Consider the following 23,207-nt stretch of genomic DNA (forward strand, 5'->3'; position numbering starts at 1 on the left):
GGAGGGAGGGAGAGGGGGCGCTGTTGAAGTCTTATTTATTCCAAACCACTGACGGGCTCGTGGTTTGTTTGCTGTTTAAATTTAATGGTAGCAGCTGAGCTGACAGGCCGGCCGTCACGTGATCCCCGCCCTGCTCCGAAGCGGCCCCACCCATCGCCGCAGGTTTTGCCTCCCTCTTATTCCCTCAGCCTGACCTCCTCCTCCTCCGCCCCCCCTCCCACTTCCCTCGCGAGCCGTCTGGCGCGCGCAGAACCCAGTGCGCCTGCGTGGCTCCGCCTACACTCTCTCTCCCCCCCCCTCATTTTCTCTTCCCTCCGTTCCTTTCTCCTTCTCTCGCTTTCTCTCCACGCCTCCCCCTCCCGCGTCTTTGCCGTCTGCTTTGGGGCCTATAAAAGGAGCGGCCGGCTGGGGTTTCCTTTCTCAGTCCGCAGTAGAGCCGAGTGGCTCAGGAGAGAGAGAACCACGGCCGACGACGACGACGGCTAACTCAATTGTGGGTTTTGGGCCTTGACTGACTCGCCCGCCTCGCCGCTCCTCAGCGAGCGACGGCTGCCGCTGCTGCTGCAGAAACAGCATCATCCCTCACGGGGGCTCGACCCGGCCTCGGCCGCCGCCGCCGGCCAGAGTCGCTTGGACTCCCTCAGGGCCGCGTGAGGGGCCCTTCTGGTCTTCGCAGCAGCGCCCCCCCCTTCCCCCGACGACGCCATGAGCTCGGGGACGCCGTACATCGGGAGCAAGATCAGCCTCATCTCCAAGGCGCAGATCCGCTACGAGGGCATCCTCTATACCATCGACACCGACAACTCCACCGTCGCGCTCGCCAAGGGTACGGCCTTCCCCGTGGGGGTGGGGGGGCGGTTGGTGTAAGAGAGAGAACGGGGAAGGCATAGGGAGGGGGGGAGGCTCGTAGTCAGGCCATCTTCCTTCCTTCCTTCCTTCCTTCTCTTCCGCCGTCCAACAACACACACAAGCGCATGGCTGTATGGGGGTCGGTGTGTGGGTGGGGCGCCTCCTGCTCTGCTTTTCCTTGGGGGGGGGCGGGCAAGAAGTCGCAGCATCTCAAATTCCTCCCTTCCTCCCCCCCTCTCTTCCTCCGCTTTTCTTTCTTGCCCTGGGGAAGAAATAAGCGGCGAGGGGCGTGAGTGCGAATTGATGGTGTTGGGTGTGTGTGTGTGTGTGTGTGTGTGTGTGTTTTGGCGGGGGGGGGATTAAAGAGCAGCTGGGCTTTTTAAAAGGGGATGTGTGTAACTAAATGGTCCTATTTATTTCTGCTGTAAAACTTAAAAAACCACAGCGACCAAAAAAAACCCACCAGTTTTTTTTCATAGTTGGATTTGCTGCTTCTCTTAAAAATGAGGTAGAGGGGCCTGGTGGTGAGTTGAGCAGGTTGCGGGGGTGGGGGAGGAAGAAAGGCATTGAGGGAGCCTTCCCGGTCTCCCCATTGAGAGGCTGTATTTATTTATTTATTGCGTATTTATACCGTCCAATAGCCGAAGCTCCCTGGGCGGGTCACAAAAATTAAAACCATTCAAAGTATAAAACAAACAGTATAAAAACATGGTTTAAAATGCAATACAAAAGCACAACCAGGATAAAATCGGCAGCAGTGCAGAAAGGGATTGCTTTTAGCGCTGCTGCTCCTTTTTGAGACGCTGTGGTGCTAAAGGGGGAAAGAATATAGACTGGCCTCTTACATTTTTCTCTCTTTTGAGGAGAAGATGATAAATTATAAACCAGACATCACAGATGGGTGTCTGGGGCAGACGAAAGGGGTGGAGTCTTGCTTCAGTCGGCATTGTAGCCTCCTTGTACATTGGAAGAAGAAAAAAGTAGGGTAGAAAAAGGGTTTCCTTGCTTATGTTATGGTATGAGGGTAAGAAATATGTCTGGGCATCCATCTTTTTCTTTTTTTTAAATTGCCCTTGTGGATAGCTGTTAAAGTGTTGCAGAGATGCTGCAGCTCCTTACAACCCACCTTCTGCCCCGTTGCAGTTGTAAGAGAGAAGAATAGGTTAGCTTCGGCATTCCACTTGGCTTCTTTCTTCTCTTTCTCTCCACTGGCTGCTGACTTTAGAGGGGAAAGATGAAGCTGTAGTGGGATCCCTCTGTTGCATCCTCTAACAACTGTCTGGTTCTTGTCTTTTTCCAGACTTACATGTGCACTGAAACTCTGCAATACTTGTTTGCTTCATGAAAAGCAGCTGTGGGGTGGGAAATTTCCCAGTGCTGTATTTATGTGGAAAGTATCCACTACTAAAAATGCATTGTTTCATAAGGTTAACAAGTGATATAATGAATGAGTATAATACTGCATGTATTGGGCAGTTCAAAGTTGTAATAAAGGTGACTATCCCTAGGAAGTGGTGAGTGTAAAAATATGTACTCATACATGTCTAGCTACTTGTTAATGGGGTGTGTGGGTGACATTTAAATCCAAAAGGACATATACTTTAGACGTGTTAGATCGGATTCCAGTTGCTTTAGGGCACCAGGAAATCAAGATTTAACATTTTCTGGGAAAGCCACATTACTGAGGGGAAGGGGTGCCTTCTGCAGCCATTTGTAGCTTCTATTCAGAGGCTGGACATCAGGCTTATCCTTGGAAATGGTCTATGTCTGTGGGTAAGCTTAGGATGTGGTGGTCCTTGCAGCTTTGTCTCATCCAGTTCCTCACTTTGCCAGCCCTTCAGTCCCGTTCCCCCCCCCCCCCATCCTGGCACGTTTTGGTCAGTGAATGACTGAGGGTGAAAATGGGAATGCCCAGGCATCTTGCACCTGACCTGTAAAGTGCTACTGTGTGTAGTATCATTTTTACCCTCATTGTTTTGAAAGCCAGGAAAATGTCTCCATGTTTTTCCCTTTCAGTGTAATAGAATAGAGAGGAAAGGGCTCTATATTCCTGCATCCCCCTCAGAGACTAAAGGGCATGGGTCTGGACCTCTCTAGGGCCTTTGCTTTGATCACTGTGAAAGTGACCTAGATTCCTGCAGCTGGTGCATGACTTCAGGTGCTACTTTGCCATCTCTTCTTCTATAATGCTCCAATACTTCATTCTTAACTTTCCCAGTTTCTGGGGGTTGTAGATGGAAAACATATCTTTTAGGTTGTTGCAAGTGGCATTGACTGCTAGCTGCTGGGTCATGCTTCAGGAATTGGACCGGCATGCTTCTCTTTCTTTTTGGTATTGTATTTGTGTTCTAGAGGAACAGATAGCAATATTGCTTGTGCTTGACTGGATTCCATAGTGCAGGATAGGGTTAAAAGTGGGGCCTGTATTCTTAGAGGTTCAGGACTAGTGCTTTGTATAACAAGGTCTCTTAAAAACCTTCTTTTCAAGGGGTTACCCTGATTCTTTGTTACTTCTGTTTTACATGGATATTTCACTCCTATTTTTCCTTTACCTCAGCCCACATTCTGTAAGGGAGATGCGATTTTCAGTTCCCTGCATCCAATTACTTAGGCTTGAGGGGATCAATGGGGCTAGTGCTGCTCTGTCCACAAGTTTCAAAATAAATTTATTTATTTATTTATTTAGAATATTTATATACCGCTCCCCATTGAAAAATTTTGGAGCGGTGTACAAAGTAAAATAAATCATAACCTCTGTGCCAGAACAATGTAATGCAGGATGTAGGGGGGCAGCATGGCTCTCCAGATGTGTTGGTATACAACGCCCATAATCCTTCACCTTTGGCTGTGCTGGCCAGAGCTGATGGGAGATGTAAGCCAAAACCTCTGGATGACCACAAGTTGCCCATTCCTGAGCTAATGGTAAGCTTATGTGCAGTGTAGAGCTCCCTTTTCCCTGACTTTGGGGAGGGATCTAGGTGAGGCCTAATTAAAAACTGTCCAGGTCAAGTGGAAAGAAGAATAAAACCATCTTTGTGGGCTTGTATTCAGCTATGGTGTGAGTCAGCTCCTGATATCTTTTCCCTCTATTCCCCTTCCTTTGTATGTCTTGTCATTTTAATTTTTTTAAGCCTGAGGGCAAAGCCTATCTCTTTATTATTGATGTGAGCCACTTTAGGAGACAATAATTGTCTGAAAAGTGGGGGAAAGGTGGTAAATAAATATATGACTATGGTGCCGGAACCAGAAGCTTGGCAAAACCTAGGTGAGAAGCACTGGAATGATTAGGGCTTACAGCTAGCTACCTAACTGGGGGTGGTGAACTGTAGAGGTGCTCTGTTCTAGTTCATTTTTTCAACAACTTCTTGAAGTAATATAGCCTCCTAATTAAATAAAGATGGTAGACCAGATGTTACTTCTTATGGTTTCTGTATAAGATTAAGTAAATGTTAAAATCCTATATGCAGCCTTTAAAAATAATTCAAAGAAGCCCAGCAGCCAAGCAACAGGAGTATATGGGGAGGGGGAAATACACTCTTTGGTGCAGCATGTCTGGTATGTAATCTTGCTCTACCTGATCCAAAATGGAGATCGTGACTGTAGCAGATCAGCCATTGTTCTCTTGCATGGCTTTGTATCCTTTCTGCCTTCTTTACCTTATGGGCAGTTGGAACACAGCCCCAACCCCTATGTCTTCTATGTCTCCTTTAAAGTTCCCTTATCCTATCATCTTGCACCGATCTTGCCTCTTGGCAGCTCTCCATATAAAAAATGATTGCAGATTGATTCTGGCTTTCCGTTTAGATTTGATGTGCCCTGAAATACGAGCTGCTGTCTTCCTCTATTTAGATAGAATTTCAGGATCAAACTTCAAAAAAAACCCCGGGCTTTCTATTAAAAAGTTAGACTCTGATGTTCATCTTGCTGATCCAGTATTTAACTCAAATAGAGTCCTTATTTCTCAAATCTGGATACCAAAAGTTCCATATTTCTGAAAAAATAAATCTTCATTTGTTTGTCTGTGAAGATGCTACACATGAGCAAGAAATTGTAAACTTGTATTTGCAATTTGGAATATATAGTGTGGGTCCGCTTTCCTTTAAACAAGTTTCTAGTCATCATGCTTGTAGATAAATCTTAGAACATAATTAGTGTCTGTGGCCTCAAGTCAGATCTTCATCTCTTATAGGGGAGATATTTTGAATGGAGCATGAAATGAAGGGTGAGCAACTTGGCTCCATCTGAATGTTCTTCTGCACAAGCAGAGAGATTGTCAAAGGGCTCTTAAATCTCTTCATAGCGTGAACAGCAAAAGAGGCTTTGGCTTAAGGAGAAGGCTTTGCCTTCAACTCACCTCCATAAACCTGGGCAAATGGGAATGAACAACTGATGTGATTAAGGAGAGAACTGTGGCAAAGCCTCCATTGAGTTCGTACTGCACTGTGATGGAGAAAGTTAAGACCCTTTCATGGTTTGTCTGCTATTCTAAAATCAGGTAGCAGGTAATGAAGGTCTCTGTCTCTCTGGAGAGCCACTGCATGAGTAGAGAATGCTGGACTAGATTGAGAAATAGTCTGATCTGGTATTAAGCAACCTCCTAGACTACTACTTTCCTATGTGACTTTTGTCTTGCTGTTTGGACACACTCAAACCTCTTATTGTGAAGATAAGGTTTTTTTTGTAGCACCAGGAGGACATGAGATTATCCTTTGCTCTTGATCAGCATTCACCCCATCCAGCGCCCTCCAGATATTTTAGACTACGACTCCCATCATCCAAAGCAAGTGTGGCCAGTGGTTAGTGATGGGATTTGTAGTCCAAATCATCTAAAATGTGCCAAGTTGGGGAAAGATGCTCTAGATGTTCTTCAGCAGTGTTGGACTGGTGATGACCTGTCTTGTTTTTATTAAGAACTTCATAATGAATAACTTAGAAATGCCACCAAGGAATCTTACCTGGCCTTGCTTGCCATGACCCTTCCCTCCTCTGGAGGCAGAGGACATTACACTGAACTTGAGGGACCCAACACAGCTGTCCAAGGTGAGCCCCTGTTCTTCTTCACAGCTGAGGAGAGGGATGGGGAGTTTGTCACTAAAGCCTTAGACACTGGAAAAGCAGCAAAATACCCTATGGTTTTCCAAATATCTGAGGTTCAGTGCGCTGGTGTTGCGGTGTGTGTGTACTGTGCTTCTGCAGTCCGCATGGCATTGGGAGAGCCCTCAAAATTCTCCAGGTAAGGAAAAAGAGTGGGGACCCTCTATAATCCTATGGTCTCCTAAGAGCAAAGCATATCCTTGCCTGTATTGAACTGACAAGTGCATTTGTGGATCATTGCCATTAACCTATTGCCTTTAATAGGCTTAACTGCAAACCTGCACAAATACAGGTTTTCCTAACATATGTTTTGGTTAGCAGAGCAATTTCATATCCAAACATGGTTTCATGAATTGTTATACTTTTAGCCCAGTTTTCATAATTAAAACAATTAGTGTAACACTTCCATAAACTAGCTTAATTACATGATTTATTTTGCTCCTTCTCCAAGGAGCTCAGAATGGTGCAAATGACTCTTCCTCTATTTTATGCTCAAACAGCCCTGTGAGATAGATTCGGCTGAGAATAACTGGCCTTAGGTCACTCAGTGAGATTCGTGGTTGAGAGGATTCAAACTCTGGTCTCTCCTGTGCAGTACTCCATCCGCTACAGCACACTAGCTATCCTCCACCAAGGTTTCTCCTCAGACCCTTTTCTTGAATTTGAACAAAAGGAATATGTTTTTTCTGATGGCCTCTATCAAAGAGTTCATGCTCCAGCTGCTACTATAGCTCATAAAGTACAAACTGCCCTATTTTCTGATCACCAGCAGCCAAACAGACTGCATTTCTTTTATCTCAGGGTTACTGATTTCCACTGAGAAACCAAGATCCTATTGGCTGTATTACAAGAGGTTGCTGGGAGTATTCGTGTCCCACTGTCTGTGCTTATGCTCAGAAGGAAGAAGACTCTTCAGTATTTGTCAGTTCTGGATGATGCCAGAGGCAGGACTAATGTGAGCTTGAAACTGGACCTCTGGCAGCTTTAATCTCATTTGAAGCATATTTGGGCAAATGGGAATAGCTGCAATGAAAACAAAGCTGTCTGGAGAATGACGTGCTGCTGAATTTCTTCAGTTCAGCCCACCATAAATATAACTGATGTCCTCTAAAGTGAACATTGTTATATTAAAATGTACTTATTTCTGTGTGTAAAAATTCCTTGGTCTGGTGTAAAAATGTTTCTGTGTCACTTCTCTTCCCCTATCCCCTCCTGAAGCGCATGCTGCAATGTTCTGGGTTGAGAATTGCTGTTCCAGAGTGGTTGATTCTGTTCATTCTATTGACTGGTTGGGAAACACTTGGTGTGTGTGTTTTCTTTGCATCTGTGATGACCTCTGGCCATTTGGTGGTCTTACTAACTTGATGATTCCTTACTGACTCTAGTTGGCCCTTGCTGCTGGAGTGGGCAAGCTTGGTTCAAGGAAGAAGGAGGAGGTGGATGCCCTGCTGGGCTTGACTCGGTTTTCTTGTTTCTTTTACTTCTCCCTTGTCTCTTAACTGAGTTCCCTTTAGCTCTGTGTTCTGGTCTCACCACTGTCTACAAGTCTATTCGGGGACACAAATCCTTTGATAGTTCTAAATGTTACCTCTGCTGTTTTATCTGAGAAGTGTGCCCAAAACTCAGGGCTCCACACCTGCTGACTCAGACTAAGTTGTACAAAGCCTTAGTAATGTTGCTGCCCTTAATGCTGGAAAGGGTGCTATTGATTATTTATAAGATGAATTTATATAGCACCTTTCAGTAAGTTTTTCCAGAGAGTTCAAATTAAAAAGGGGGCATATACTGAAACAACAATCAATTGAGCAGAATAATTTTTTTTTAAAAGCACTATGAAATACTAAGACTTCAAGGCCAGGGAAAAATAAAAGGCCCTTGTCTGCTACTTAAAAAGACATTAACATAAGTGCTGGTGAGCTTCCCTGGGGAGAGAATTCCTTAACATCGCTCCCAAACGAAGAATGTCCTCTCACCTGCCCCACTTCAGGTGTTGGGGAGGGACACTTGGAAGTGAAATTGTACATATGTATCCCAGTGGCACATCGTCTTTACTCTTCTCTTTCCCTTTTCTGTAATAGAAACTGAGTTTAGATTCCACCAATTGGTGCATTTACAGGTACCTGGGACCCATTTCCAGAGCAAGGGTGCGAAGTGATGTGGGGGAGTGGGGAGCAGGAGAGAGATCCCAACATGGGGAGGGCAAACTTCTGCCTCTATTGCATTTATTAAAGGGAAGTGGATTTGGCCCAGTTGGGATGCAGCAGGCAGGGTCAGCAGAAGTGCCAGCTTGCATTTTGACAATTGAAAAAGTAGTTCAAATAGATCTGGAAGCCACTTGCAGTAAGGCAATAAAAAGCCTATTGAGTTCAGATATTAACGTTTAGCTTTTCTTCAAATGCTAAAAGTGCGCTCATTTGGAACTGAAGATCGTCCCACAGACCGCCCTGCACCTCCAAGGGAAGAGGTCTATGAATATATCATCTTCCGAGGCAGTGACATTAAAGATATTACTGTATGTGAGCCTCCAAAGGCACAGCATAATCTGCCCCAGGATCCTGCTATTGTCCAAGTAAGTGATTCCACCGGAAATGCCAGTGTTGGTATCATCCATTAATGTAAGCTTCAATCACCTTGTTTGTGTCTGAGAATTTCTAAAAAAAGGTTGTGGGCTCTCCCACACTAGAGGCGTTCAAGAGGCAGCTGGACAGCCATCTGTCAGGAATGCTTTAAGATGGATTTCTGCATTGAGCAGAGGGGTGGACTCAATGGCATTATAAGCCCCTTTCAAATCTATGATTCTTTGACTTTTGATAGGGATAGAAGTTCAGCTGGACCTAGCTGATTAGTTCTAACCCAGTAAGATCCAAAACTGACTTCATTATTACTTGGTTATTTAAAATTAAACAGTAGTTGTATGTCTGTAGTTAGATTCGCAGGGGCGGGTGTAAATCTAGTTGTGAACAACAAGCACCCATCCAGTAAATACCACTGTCACACATCTAACACTAAGATCCCTCTGGGGTTTAAAGAAAGTGGTGAGGCAATACCTTGTGCAAAACATCAACACAGGGAAGAAAAACCACCCTCATGGGAGCAGTTGTTGGAGATAGCAAATGTTAACTGACTATTAAGCCAAGCCAAAAATCTGTAGTCCTTGGTTAGAATAGTTCAGTTTTCATGTCTAGCTATACAGAGATCATCTTTGGTGCACAGCTGAGTGAATCTTTTCTGTCCTCAGCTTTAACAGAATTAACTGAAGTCCCTGCCACTTGTCCTGTTACACACATAACCATGGCAAATCCTGGGTTAATTTGCTGGGTTTCATGCTATGCATGATCCGCTTCCAGTTAAAATATGTAACCCCTAATCAGCCTGATTGTAGGCTGCTTCGTGATGAGCGAACCTAGGTATTGGAATATTTGTGGGTTAAACAACCCAACGTTAACCTAAGAACTAATTGTAGGTTAACTTTAGGTTGTTTAACCCACAATAAACCCATAGTGCCTGGGTTCGCATGTCACAAAATAACCTATGATCAGGCAGATTGAAATTTGCATATTCAAAGTGGCATGTAACTTGGCAGGTTGTGGGTTACTTAACCCACTATTTGTTCTGTTACGTGCGAAGTGGGTCATATACTTTAAGTAAGCTGTTCCTTGTATCAAGAGCACTTTCCCTTTTCGGGAAAAAGTATAATAGTTAACTAGTCAAAATACTGATTTTTCTTGAGTGTCACAGTGGACTAAAAATTACTTTTGTTTGTTTGTCACCCTTAGCACTGTAGGTTAACCTGCAGTGATCTGTACTGCATTGCAATTGTAAGGCTAATAAATATTCTGTATTGGTTAAAAGTATTCTCTGGACATTCTTAACCCCTCTATTGATTTTGCAACTTTTCACTTTTAAAAGCATAGCTTTATAACACTTTCCTTTTGCAGTCTTCCCTGAGCTCGGCTCCAGCATCCTCCTTTCAGCCACATGTGCCGTACAGCCCCTTCAGAGGTATGCCACCCTACAGCCAGCTTGCCGCCAGCTCTTTAATTGGCCAGCAGTATGCAGCTTCCCTTGGTTTAGGTGAGTAATAAAGGCCTTGTTCATACTGAAGTGGTGAATCTGTTTGGGCTGTACCACTTTAGACTGCAGGTGTGGGTCACAGGGAATGCTCTTTAGTTTTCTATATGAAGGGAACTTTTTGTATTGGGAAGAGGAGACCTTGTCTTCTTCTTGATAGGCTATAGATACATTGTTGTCTTTCTTCCCTTTTGGAAACATGTGAGCCTCTACCTGCAGTCTGAAGTGGACAGCATAGACACGTGTTTGCCATCTGCAGTGGAAACGAGGCCAAAGATACATAGAACTTGGGGCATTCCTTTGGTGTTAAAGTCCGGGCTTCATAGCAGCCAGTGTCTTAACAGAATTAAACTTGATCTCTTTGCTTTAGCTGCTGACTGGATAGAAACAAGCTTTGTGAACTGAAGCTTGTGTGAGTAATCCACCTTTAGACGGCTATTCAAGAAGTGGTGCAAAGGGATGGAGCTTGGATCGAAGCTGAAAGCTTGGTGCTAATCCCAGCTAAGGCATAAACTTCTTGCAATTTCTATCTCTCAGCCCTGGTTTGTCAGCTATAAAATGAGAGTAGTGGTGTGATCTGATTAAGTAAATGAGGATAATTGTGCAGAACTTTCTTTCATATGTTAAAAATGTTCAAGAGTTTTTCTGTACTTGAATGAAAAACACAAGCTGGTAACTACCATGAAAAACCAGGAGGGGGACTCCCAGACGATGTATTTGTGCATGTTGTGCTTTGGTTTTAGTTTTTTATTAGTGTCTTAAACTATATAACTGTATTGGCATAAAGTTTATGCCTAATGCCAAATATCTTCTTGTAGTGAATTACTTGACTAGGGTCTGTCTTGTTCCTGGACAAATTTGTCCCAGATTCAAAGCTATAAAAGCACACAGGTCTTGAGCCACCTGTCTTTCCCGAGTCACCTGGATGTCTCTACTGCCTTGTGTCTTATTGGTATCCCTCTTTGCTTTTTCTTCTTCCCTCCTGTCTTTCTAGAGAAACTGGTAAGCCCTCCAGCATCCGCAGCTGCTTCCAGTCCTAGCACTTCTTCATCTCCTCAGCCAGTTTCAGAGCCTGACTTGTCATCAGAGCCACATCTGCTGTCTTCTAAGGGTAACAGCAGCTTGAGGATTCCAAGTATTTGGAAGAACTGCATGGTGTTTGCAAAACCATTTTGTCTTGTAACCCACCCCCTTTCTTGCACCTAAACAGAGTAACATCTGCAAGGATTACTGCCGTAATCCATTTCTTAAAACTTTGGTGTGTTTGCTTCTGCTCCAGGTATTGGCCTAGTGGATGAACAGGAGATTGAATTCTGGACAGTGATCTTAAAATATGGAGGCAAAACTAGCTAGCTGTAGTTGGAGCTTCCAGAAGTCTGCCTGCACAACTCCAAGTAGAGAAGCTAACACAAATTGAAGTTTAAGAATAGTGACAGAGGACATGCATGAAACCAAGCCATTGTATAAAGGAATGCCTTGTGGATGTCTGGCTGGCATTAGAATAGAGCCTGTCCGTAGTTTTGTGTTTTCATAAAATGCATGTCCCAGATAAATCCAGTACACCCTATGTGCATTCACAGTTGAGGAAATGCTTCTGAGCAGTTACCCTGTTTGGAATCCTGCTGCAAATATTTGAGGCCATTATTTATTTTATTTATTTATTAATGAGGCCATGGATCCACAGTAGCAGATAAAAACCCCTGCTGGGAGAGGAAGGATGAGTAGAAATCTCTTAATGCCGTATTGAAAAAGGTTTTATAGTAGCGTTTGGTTCTGGTGGCTGTGATGCATTTTATGCTTTGTGTGGCTGCTAGACAATTTCTCTCATGTTTGTTGGAATGCAGCCGTACATTGTCTCTGTTCAGCTTCAGAACATAGTTAATGCTTGCTAGACAGGTTGCATTTTCTTTGCATGTCCATTTGAGTAGCTGGCTTTCCAGAGCAGAGGTCTAATCAAAAGTTTCTTTCAAGGCTGCAAATCTAACCAAAATCACTCATATAAATTCAGGATTCTGGGGGTGCTTTATAGGGTAGTCTGAGACTAACATGAGAAGGCTTCTGAATATCTTGGGGTACATATTTTGGGGAGGAGGGAAGTGAATTTTAACAGGTAGGCTGTACTATGTTTCCTCATGCAAGAGTTAAGTTGTAGTTAGCCCAAGCAAATTCTTTCCTCTGGTCCTACTTTAGCTAGGTTTTTAAGGCCCTTCTTAAAATATAGTACGTTTTATCCATTAGTGCTTTACCAAGAGGTAACTAATCTCTGTGCAAGCCCATAGTGCAGCTGTAGCAAATCAGTTCCTAGTTCAGGTCTATATTCTTGGTAATGATCAGTCAACTTTGCATGGAGACATAGTGAACTTCATGAAGAAGTACTTGGTTGCATCTTACTGTGGAAATGTGTAGTAGACATGATCTACCCTGTACAGTTGCTTACAGTCTGAAATAGCCCCAAAATTCCATTGCAATCCCATTTGCTAAAAATATGAACTAGACTTGTAGGACACAGTACCATGCCATTTTCCTTCTGGAATGCAAGAGGGAGAAAATCTTATGCCATACATTGGAATGACAGGGTTATACATGCAACAGAACACATTCTGCACCCAAATTATTATGGAAATCTGTGTGCTTGCATTATTTGCCTAATCCTATTTCCAGAAAGAACACATTCAAAAGAACATTGGATTTTTGGCAAGCACTGTGGTCTCCACTACCTTTCTGTTCGAATTTTTCCTGTTTACCAGAATTAGGTCAACAGAAGGAAAAAATGGGCCTAGAGCTTAGTACCTGCCTGTTCAGGCAACACAGAGTTGTGCAGTGTTCTAGAGCCTTGTGTGTTAGGTTTTGGAAGTCCTGCTAAGTTCCCTTCCTCTACCCATGTCACGTGAAGATTCCAGACTTGTATGTGTCAGTCAACTGGCTTTGAAATTGTGTCTCATGGTTGGACACTGGAAACTAATTTCTCAGATAGGAAGCTAGTAGAGATCCAAATGATCTCCTGAAATATACATACTTGAGTTAGGGGTTGTCTGTTTTGTGCTTGCTTGTTCTGTGCTAGAAAAAGCTAAATTCTGCACTGAAACCAAATCATGAAACTTGCGGATTTGCTGCTTTTTACCTTTGCTGTAGCAAGTCCGTCTAATGTCTAATCTAGCTTGTTTTATGAACAGTGATGGGCACAAGGTAGATTGATAACCAGAGGGTTTTAAGTAGAGGAATACTACTAGGCAGCTCTGAGCACTGGTGTACTGACTTAACATGGATTCTTATTCACTAACTTCCTTTGTCAAAATATGTGGCATGAATTGGGAGTCAAGGATCAAAATCCACCAGATCTTCAACTAAATTGTTAAAAGGCACATCTGTGTGTAATTTAGACCATCTTAACCCTTATGGCTTTCCCCACATCCTGGGAACTGTTCTTTGAGAATCCAGAGGGCCTTTAGCCCCTGTACAAAACTACAATTCCCAGGATTATAGGGGGATGTGGCTGAAGTCCAAACTACAATGGACACATGTAACGGTGGGCTATGCTAATGTTCTTGTATGATGTACTTTAGCAAACGTAAGTGTAAAATTGTGTGTAAGTCAGTTTGTTCAGATTGATAACTGCATCAACTAAGATCTGTTAATCCTGTATTGAAAATGTCTAAAAACCAATCATTTCAATCTATGGACTTCAGTAAAATAGAATCTGCTCCTTTTAGACAGATGCAAAGAAAATGCTTTCTAGATTGAGCCCCCTTTCAGAACTTTCTGTTCCAAAATCTTGTGGCAGGATGGGGGACTGCAAAGTCTGTGAACCCTCATTGGGTTCAGAACCAGCACAGCGATGACTGACAGCTCCTTGGTTTCCCCTCAGGCGCTGCTTTCCCATCAGTTCATTCAGTGCGCAAAAGTCCTATGGTGGAACAAGCTGTTCAGACGGGTCCCATTGACAACAACTTGAATCCCAAAAAGCTTCCTCCGATCAAATCCACTCCGGTGATCCAGCGCAACACACGTCATATTCAACAAAATAACAAGACAAGTGGTATTAAAATTTTCCCTTCCGAAATATGCCAAAATATATGTATATATAATCAATTCTGAAATCAACTTGAGTTAACATCTGCTGTTATCTTTCAGCATGTTGCTTATATTGAGTGAACAGACTTTCCTATTTTGCCTTAGATACAGTTGAGCCAGCACCTGTACAAACGCAAGGGCAGGTGAATGATGAGAATAGAAGGCCCCAAAGGAGGAGATCAGGTATGTTACCTGACTGTAAATTCTCCAAACTAATTAAACTACCTACCTGTGTGCTACTTCCACAGTGTTAAGATTGGACAGAAAAACATGGATGAATGGTTGGCTACTCCTGGTTATACTGATCCATTTAGTTTTCACGGCAAGAGTACTGGGGTGGGTTGCCGTTACCTTCCCCAGGGATCGTATTTAGTCTGACCTCTCTGCCATGACCTTCCTGTCTTGGGTGTCCCTTCACGGTTTAGTTCATGGCATCCTTGAGGTGCTCAAGCTCCAGCACCACGACAAGGTGACGATCTCCTTTCCAAGGCTGGAGTTAAAATCGTAGGAAGAAACATTAACAATCTCAGATATGCAGATGACACCATATTGATGGCTGAAAGCGAGGAGGAGCCTTATGACAAAGGTGAAAGAAGAAAGTGCAAAAGCTGGGTTGCAGTTAAACCTCAAAAAAACCAAGATTATGGCAACCAGCTTGATTGATAACTGGCAAATAGAGGGAGAAAACGTGGAGGCAGTGACAGACTTTGTATTTCTGGGCGCAAAGATTACTGCAGACGCTGACTGCAGCCAGGAAATCAGAAGACGTTTACTTCTTGGGAGGAGAGCAATGACAAATCTCAATAAAATAGTTAAGAGCAGAGACACCACACTGGCAACAAAGGTCCGCATAGTTAAAGCAATGGTATTCCCCGTAGTAACCTATGGCTGCGAGAGCTGGACCATAAGGAAAGCTGAGCGAAGGAAGATAGATGCTTTTGAACTGTGGTGTTGGAGTAAAATTCTGAGAGTGCCTTGGACTGCAAGAAGATCAAACCAGTCCATACTCCAGGAAATAAAGCCAGACTGCTCACTTGAGGGAATGGTATTAAAGGCAAAACTGAAGTACTTTGGCCACATAATGAGAAGACATATACCCTGGAGAAGAGGCTGATGCTAGGGAAAGTGGAAGGCAAAAGGAAGAGGGGCCGACCAAGGGCAAGATGGATGGATGATATTCTGGAGGTGATGGACTCGACCTTGGGGGAGCTAGGGGTGGCGACAGCCGACAGAAAGCTCTGGCGTGGGCTGGTCCATGAAGTCACGAAGAGTCAGAAGCGACTGAACGAATAAACAACAAACTCCTGGTTAAGTTGAGGACTAAAACAAAATGACCTCTGATAACTTCATGCATTTAGAAACGAAAGCGTATTGATAACTGAAAGCACATCTGATGATCTACAAGGGCCTGATGTCTGCACAGCAACATGACTTAATTGACACAAACCCTAGGAAAGTATGTTGACCCATGAGAAAAATAATCTAAATCCAAGTTGAAATGACTTAAATTAGAAACAAATTAGTACACTTGAGCTGCTTTCAGTAGTTTTTCAAGAGAATGGAAACTTGGTGGAGTAGCCAAAGCAGTTGTAAATTAGAGCACAATCCTATGCATGTTTAGATAGAAAAAAGTCATACAGAGAACCAGTGTGGTGTAGTGGCTAAGGTGTTGGACTGGGAGTCAGGAGATCCGGGTTCTAGTCCCCACTTGGACATGGAAACCCACTGGGTGACTTTGGGCCAGTCACAAACTCTCAGCCCAACCTACCTCACAGGGTTGTTGTGAGGATAAATTGGAGAGGAGGAAGATGAACACCACCTTGGGTTCATTGGAGGAAAAAAAAGCGGGACATAAATGCAATAATAAATAATAAATACAACTCCCAGCATTTTCCAGCCAGTTGTAGGTTGTTTTTTTCTTTCTAAACATGCATGGGATTGCACCCTTAAGTGTTATAAAGATTTTTAGTGAAAGACATCGGATAGCTACAGGCTGTGTTGTAATACAGAAGATCAAAAGAAAAAAACAAATCTTGAGGATTATGACTTTAGCTGAAGGGTGGGGTGGGGGTCCTCCATCATCAAACCCTAGAGGTTCATGAATATATAATTTCAAATAAAGGGTTATTTGGTTTAATACACCATTATTTAATCCATAGACATTAAGGTAAAAAGTGCTACAGCAGCAAGCTTGCTAGAATTACTTCTGTAGTGGAATTCAAGTGTCGTGAGAGGTATAGCATCACCACATTGCCACGAACAAGGAATTTGTGAGTGCAGTCTTTGCTTGTCCAGAATCAAATAAACTCAAGTTAGAAGATTCATTTCTTCTTTTCAGGAAATAGGAGAACTAGGAATCGTTCCAGAGGGCAAAATCGGCCAGCCACTGTTAAAGAGAATACAATAAAGTTTGAAGGTGACTTTGATTTTGAAAGTGCAAATGCACAGTTCAACCGAGAGGAGCTGGATAAAGAATTCAAAAAGAAACTTAACTTTAAAGGTTTGTAGCTTTGCTATCACTTTTCTTCTTTAAAAAAATCTGGATGCCAGTCCCTCCTGAAACAGGTGAAAGGAAAGCATCGAGTTGAGAACTAAAAATGATGTGGCTTGTTGTGGGGTGGCATTTAGGTGTAAGAAGACAAATGCTTTTTTCCCTTCCCCTCCTTCAGATGATAAAGTTGAGACAGGAGAAGAAAAGGGGGAGCCTGCTGTGACTGCCGAGAACTGTGACGGCAATGCAGATGAAGACCTCCTGGGGCCCAACTGCTATTATGATAAAACAAAGTCCTTCTTTGACAACATCTCATCAGAACTGAAGTCCAGGTAACTGACATGTGGGGTCTTGGCCGTAGCTATTTTCAGTTCTGTTGGCTTTTACAGCATAAACACAGAAATCCCCAGTTCAATCAATCCATTCTTACTTCGATTACATTCGGTTTATCTTATAACACAAAGCTGTCCAGTACTCATATTATTGTTATTATTATTATTATTTATTTATATAGCACCATCAATGTACATGGTGCTGTACAGATTACACAGTAAATAGCAAGACCCTGCCGCATAGGCTTACAATCTAATAAAGTTGTAGTAAACAATAAGGAGGGAAATATACAAATATCTTGTATATTTCAGTATTCAGCAATAGTTTTTAACAAAATAAATGCCTTTTAAGTATGCCTTCCTTGATCCTTCGCATAGTTGTTTAGATGTAATTGCTTTGTCATTGAATTTCCCCTTCTCTCAAGCACAGTTCTTGGCTTCCAATGTATGTACATGGATATACGGCATGTAAGAACATCAGAAGAGCCCTGCTGGATCAGACCAAGGGTCCATTTAGTCCAGCACTCTGTTCACATGGTGGCCAACCAACTGTTGACCAGGGACCAACAAGACAGGACATGGTGCAACAGCACCCTCCCACCCATGTTCCCCAGCAACTGATGTATATAGGTTTACTGCTTCTGCTACTGGAAGTAGCACATAGCCATCAGGGCTAGTAGCCATTGATAGCCTTCGCCTCCAGGAATTTATCCAACCCCCTTTTAAAGCCATCCAGATTGGTGGCCATCACTCCATCTTGTGGTAGTGAGTTCCATAATTTAACTATGCGCTGTGGGAAGAAGTCCTACCTTTTATTTGTCCTGGATCTCCCACCAATCAGCTTCATGGGATGACCCCGGGTTCTAGTATTTTGAGAGAGGGAGAAAAATGTCTCCCTATCCACATTCTCCACACTATGCATAATTTTGTACACCTCTATCATGTCTCCTCTTAGCCTCCTTTTTTCCAAGCTAAACTATCCCAGTTGATGTAACCTTCCCTCATAGGGGAGATGCTCCAGCCCCTTAATCCTTTTAGTTGCCCATTTTTGCACTTTTTCCAATTCCATAATATCCTTTTTAGGTGTGATGACCAGAACTGTATACAGTATTCTAAGTGTGGTCGCACCATAAATTTGTATAAAGGCGGTATGATACTGGCCGTTTTATTCTCAATTCCTTTTCTTATAATGCCTGACATAGAGTTTGCCTTCTTTACAGTGGCTGCACACTGGATGGACATTTCATTGAGCTGTCCACCACAATCCCAAGATCTCTTTCTTGTTCGGTCACCGCCAGCTCAGATCTCATTAGGTTATACTTGAAGTGGGGGGGGGGGTTCCCCAACATGCATCATTTTACACTTGCTGACATTGAACCGCATCTGCCATTTGGATGCCCGCTCTCCCAGCTTGGAGAGATCCCTTTGGAGCTCTTCACAGTCCCTTTGTTTTAACAACCTTAAATAATTTGGTGTTGTCAGCAAACTTGGCCACTTCACTGCCCACTCCTAATTCCAGATCATTTATGAATAAATTGAAAAGAATTGGTCCCAATACCGATCACTGTGGGACCCCCACTATTTACTTCCCTTCATCGGGAGAATTGACCATTTATTTCTACTCTGTTTTTTATACTTACCCCTGCAGCTAATGAAAATGAGGAATTGTGGTTATGTATAAATGATGCACATTGATCATTAATAGATCATTAATCTATTGATTAAACTTTACATTTGGAAAAGTTTTTTGTTTTGTTTTTTTACAAAAGTTTAAAACTCCAGGACACCAATGTGATTTGTAACATTTAATTATTAAAACCTATTTTCCAGGACCTTTCGGGTTTGCCTCACTATTCTCTGTACAGCAGTCCTCGTATTTTCAGTGCACCTCCTCTTAAAGAAAGGAAATGGTGCTATGGGCTGAGCATTGCTCTTCCCAAAGGGCAGGGATTTGCAACATGAACTTGAAAACGTGTGATTGTTTTTAGCAGGCAAACTCATAACTCGTTCCTTAGTTCCAGGCGTACAACGTGGGCTGAGGAACGGAAGCTCAACACAGAGACATTTGGTGTATCTGGACGGTTTCTCCGTGGCCGCAGCTTTCGTGGGGGATTTCGTGGCGGAAGGGGGTCTGGAGCTGTGCGGCGAAGTCAGGGCACTCCTAGAGTGGGCACTGGCAGAGTGTGAACATTGCAGGCAAGCCAAAAACGTTGCAGTACTTTATGTTCCTGGTCTTTGAGCAACTGGGATGAGTTTACCAAAGAAACCAAACTCTCCACTCAGAAAGCAAACTCTCCACCAGCTTATTCAGCTCTTGGGGCAGTTGAACTTGTTAAATGTGCTTGTATGGCAGGTTATACTTTCTCTCATGTGCTCAAATTGTTTCTGTGGAAGAAAGTATACATGAATGTGGCTTCTGGCTCATACTTTTATGAGGAGCCAGCGAAGATGCTGAGGGAGCCTGATTCTTGTGTATCTCCAAGGCACACAAGGGGGCATCTGTGGAGTTAACCTCTGTGGCAGAGATGGAGAACCTCTTTCAGCCATACAACTGAATTCAATTTTGGATAAATTTGTCGGGGGGGGGGCACGTTCCAGTGGTGGGTGTGGGCAAAGAAGGTGGACAAACTAAAACGAAAAGCTCACCAGCTTATTGTAGCTTAAAGTTCTTACTGCCAGGCATTTTGACATTTTAGAATGAAGGTCAAGACTGCGCAAATGCCAGAAACCGCCAAACTTTCAGTGGTTCGGGGCAAATGGAGTGGGGCCAGGAAGGGACGTGTCTGTCTGGGGAAAGCTGGAGGGTCAGCTTTGGTCCCCAGGCCTGAGATTCCCCACCCCTGCTCTAGGGTCTGAATACTGAATCTTTCAGTGTACCTTTTTAAAAAAAATATAAGTCTCAAATAAAATGAAAACCCACCTGAGTAACTAGGGAAACCGGCTACCTTACAAACATACACCTTACATGCCTCTTCTCTCTCTCTGTCAAGGTTCTCAAGCAGATTGCTATGGAGACGTGTATATAGGAAGGAGGGAACTATCAAAACTGCTGCACTTAAACTTGGGTGAATGGAGCATTATATTCACGAGCTTAAACTCCAGTGGCACGATTGCTTGTGTTTCAAAGCAGGATTGGAGTACTGGAGTAACTTCAAAAGGAACGTGCTGAAAAACCACCTCTTCAAGGAGTTTTTATTTTTATTTTATTTTTAAAGTAGTGCAAGGACCTTGTGCTGCTTCAAGGTTCCGAAGGCTGCTGTAGCCGAACACATAGGACACTCATTCTGTTTCCCTGAAGGAGACGACACAATTCTAAATTCTTCAAAAATGAACCAAAGGTCATTTGAAACCAGCAATCTTTCTTAACCTGAGAAGCCAAGATTCTTCTGGTCTCCTTCCTGTTCTGTCTTTTCACCCCCACCCCTGGTTCAAGCATATTGTTTCGATGTCTAGAAAGAAGTTCTAGTGCAAAAAGTTGTGTGTAATGTGATGGGAATTGTTGCTGATCATGTATCTGTAATTCTGGGTTCACCACTTCAGACTTTTTTTTCCCCTGGGGACCTGTACAGCAGATTCACTTGGAGTGCTGGTCACCCCTCCAAAAGGAACACTATGCATCTAAACTGGCCAATGATAAGTGCCATTGTCCAGCTTTCTAATGATACGATGCCCTTTTGCAGCACTGCACTGTATATATGGGGAGAACTAAAGATTATGTGATGCTCTTTTCAGCAATTCTTAGGGAGAGTGAGGTTTTATTCCCTCTGATGGAAAGGGGAAAGTCTAGGCTTCTGGCTTCAAGTCCTTCTCTTTGGGAAAGAGCAGTGTGTGCTTTGTATGCTTGGAACCGCAGTAGGACATTGAATCCACAAAATGGGGAAGGGAAGCCCAAACAAAGCTTGGGGAACCAGCATGTTCAGTTCCTTCTAATCTTACCTCCCCAAGCTCTATAAATAGTTTAGTCTCCTCCCCCCTCCCCCATTTTTAAAATGGTTGGGGGTTGATGAAAGGTTGGTGTGCAGTGATTATAAACTTTTGCATGAAAGTGGGTTAAGCCTTTAGTAATAGGCACGTGTCCCTTTTGTTAGCTATAGGAATGTTTTCGTTGAAAGGCCTCTGTAGTGGATGCCATTTCTCTCCTGCCCTTTCCCACCCCCCTTCACGGCTAGCATTTTGGGTTCCTCCCCTAGGTCATGCATTGATTTAAGTTGCTGTAAAAGCTTTAGTTTGTTTTGTAGGCCTCCATCACGAAGGATTACACATCGTGGCGAGGCTGCTTTATGGAGTCATGTAAATTGTAATTATAAATAAACATGTAAATGTTTGACCCTTCTCAACTTGTTCTGTTGGCTAGCCGTTTTCTGCAAGTAATCTTATTGGATCCAAAATAAATGGAAACAAAGGAAGTGAGTGACAATATTGGCAAAACCTAAGCATAGGATGATAGTTGATTTTCATGCTAGGCAGCATTCTAACTAACGGTAGAATAGCCAAAGCTGTTTAAGAGTTATTTTACCCTGGCCTATTTTAACGTGCCCCAAAACTAACCATGGTCTAGATCAGCCTTCCTCAACCTGGGGCGCTCCAGATGTGTTGGACTACAACTCCCAGAATGCCCCAGTCAGCTCTGCTGGCTGGGGCATTCTGGGAGATGCAGTCCAACACATCTGGAGCGCCCCAGGTTGAGGAAGGCTGGTCTAGATGCTATTTCAGTTAATCCTACCTACCTGTAACATTCTTGAGGAAAAGTAAGTTATAGCATCTTTAAAATATAGTTCAACGTATAAAGAGTGGACACGAAAGCTTAGTCATTCTGGAAGAAAAGTTATGGGAGGGTTCTGAAATCTTCAGTAATGAAGACAGGGCTGCTGGGACTCTAGGTGGCATTCAGACTCTTGCCTGTAGCTACAGCTATTCAGTCAGTGTTTAGATAGAAATTAATGAGGGTTTTGCAAAAAAAAAGGAAAAACAGGTTTTTTTCCTCTGCAACTTAAAGTAATTTCCATTAAAAAAAAAATCAGTTTGCATTGGAATTTTTTCTAAATGATTGAATTCAGCATGTTCATTTGACGTGAATTTAATAAACAAAACTTTTAAAAGTGCTTGTTTTTTATCCCAGTACCCCACAAGTATTTGACCTGAAATATTTTTTTTGGGGGGGGGGAATTAAAGTACACTTAATGTGGTTTAAATGGTATATTTTAGACATTTTTATTGCAACACTTCCAAAGATTTAAAACGCAATAGCATGCAGTTCTCTTGCATTGTTTAAAGGAAAAAACCAAAAGTACTGAAAACTGGTACATGAATAAAATGTGGCAACACCAAGAAATCTACTTGATATGCTGACAACTTCTCATCTATTTTAACAGAGTTCAGCTGTCCTCCACTGAGGTGGTTGGGACACCTTCAGTTCCACTGTCACTATGAGTTCACATGGATACATTTTATGTATTTCACTGATAGAGATTCATATATTTTCTCACATGTTTGTTAGGTAGGATCATTACCTGAAAAAAATATTAATTACAACTTTGCAGCCCAATAACTATCTGTTCATTGTTACTAATAAACTTGAAGCGCTGAAAAGTTTCTGCTCTGCATCACTGATAGTATTGGATTCTGCCTAGGATCCTAAAAATTAGGGATGTGCTCCGCTTCTAATCGGACCAGAGAAGCAGGAGCGGAGCGGGGGGCTTCGCCTGCCCTTAAGGCGGAGGCGAAGAGGATTGGGGGGCCGGCGGAGCGGGTCGAGGTGAAGGCGGATCCTTCGCCTCGATCCGGAGCTCCGCCGGAAAGGTAAGTGGGGTTTATTGGGCCCTGCCGCTGTCACTGTCGCCCATGCGGCGACAGCGGCAGGGCCCGGTAACCCCCCCCCCCTCCTCTCCCTTACCTGCCTCCGTCCGCGGTCCGTCGCCGTCTTCAATTGAATTGAAGACGGCGACGGACCGCGGACGGAGGCAGGTAAGGTCCCCCTCTCCCTTGGTCCCTTACCGGGCTCTGCCGCCGTCGCCGCATGGGCGGCGATGGCGGCAGGGCCCGGTAACCCCCCCTATGGGGGGGGAATGGAGCTCCGATCCGGAGCTCGGAGCGGAGTGGGGGCGGGGCGGAGCGGCCCGATCCGAAAATGGCGGATCTGAAAGTGAAGCGGAGTGGGGGGTCCGTGCACACCCCTACTAAAAATCAATACCTACTTTTGGAGAGAGAAAAAACCAGATGTTCAGGAGAATAAGCATTTTGAACTACAGAAGTATGCCCTATAACTGCCCATCAGCTAATCTGTGTTCTTACAGCGTTGC

The 23,207-nt window shown here is 43.5% G+C and overlaps 1 protein-coding gene across 3 annotated transcripts; it reads left to right on the forward strand.

Annotated features, from left to right (window-relative positions):
• The first annotated feature begins 335 nt into the window (after positions 1-335).
• LSM14B (LSM family member 14B) lies at positions 336-21,325 on the forward strand. Of its 3 annotated transcripts, XM_063146815.1 has the most exons (10): positions 339-826; positions 8,349-8,512; positions 9,882-10,017; positions 11,009-11,125; positions 13,880-14,050; positions 14,191-14,268; positions 16,424-16,585; positions 16,755-16,908; positions 18,924-19,104; positions 19,899-21,325. In XM_063146815.1, the coding sequence occupies exons 1-9, from the start codon at positions 706-708 to the stop codon at positions 19,093-19,095; spliced, it is 1,275 nt and encodes a 424-aa protein (XP_063002885.1). In that variant the 5' UTR covers positions 339-705; the 3' UTR covers positions 19,096-19,104; positions 19,899-21,325. The 3 variants fall into 3 exon arrangements, with proteins under 3 accessions (XP_063002892.1, XP_063002901.1, XP_063002885.1); XM_063146822.1 differs by lacking the exon at positions 14,191-14,268 and having other exon boundaries at positions 336-826; XM_063146831.1 differs by lacking the exon at positions 11,009-11,125 and having other exon boundaries at positions 338-826.
• Positions 21,326-23,207: the final 1,882 nt, after the last annotated feature.

The sequence above is a fragment of the Elgaria multicarinata genome, chromosome 1, assembly GCF_023053635.1.
Source record: "Elgaria multicarinata webbii isolate HBS135686 ecotype San Diego chromosome 1, rElgMul1.1.pri, whole genome shotgun sequence".
In the NCBI taxonomy this organism is placed as follows: domain Eukaryota; kingdom Metazoa; phylum Chordata; class Lepidosauria; order Squamata; family Anguidae; genus Elgaria; species Elgaria multicarinata.

Bases quoted from the DNA above. Each gene is read 5' to 3' on its own strand.
- LSM14B (XM_063146815.1), top strand. From the start codon at position 706: ATGAGCTCGGGGACGCCGTACATCGGGAGCAAGATCAGCCTCATCTCC. The intron at 827-8,348 runs GTACGGCCTTCC...AAATGCTAAAAG, and splicing joins CACCGTCGCGCTCGCCAAGG to TGCGCTCATTTGGAACTGAA. The intron at 14,051-14,190 runs GTATTAAAATTT...ATTTTGCCTTAG, and splicing joins ACAAAATAACAAGACAAGTG to ATACAGTTGAGCCAGCACCT.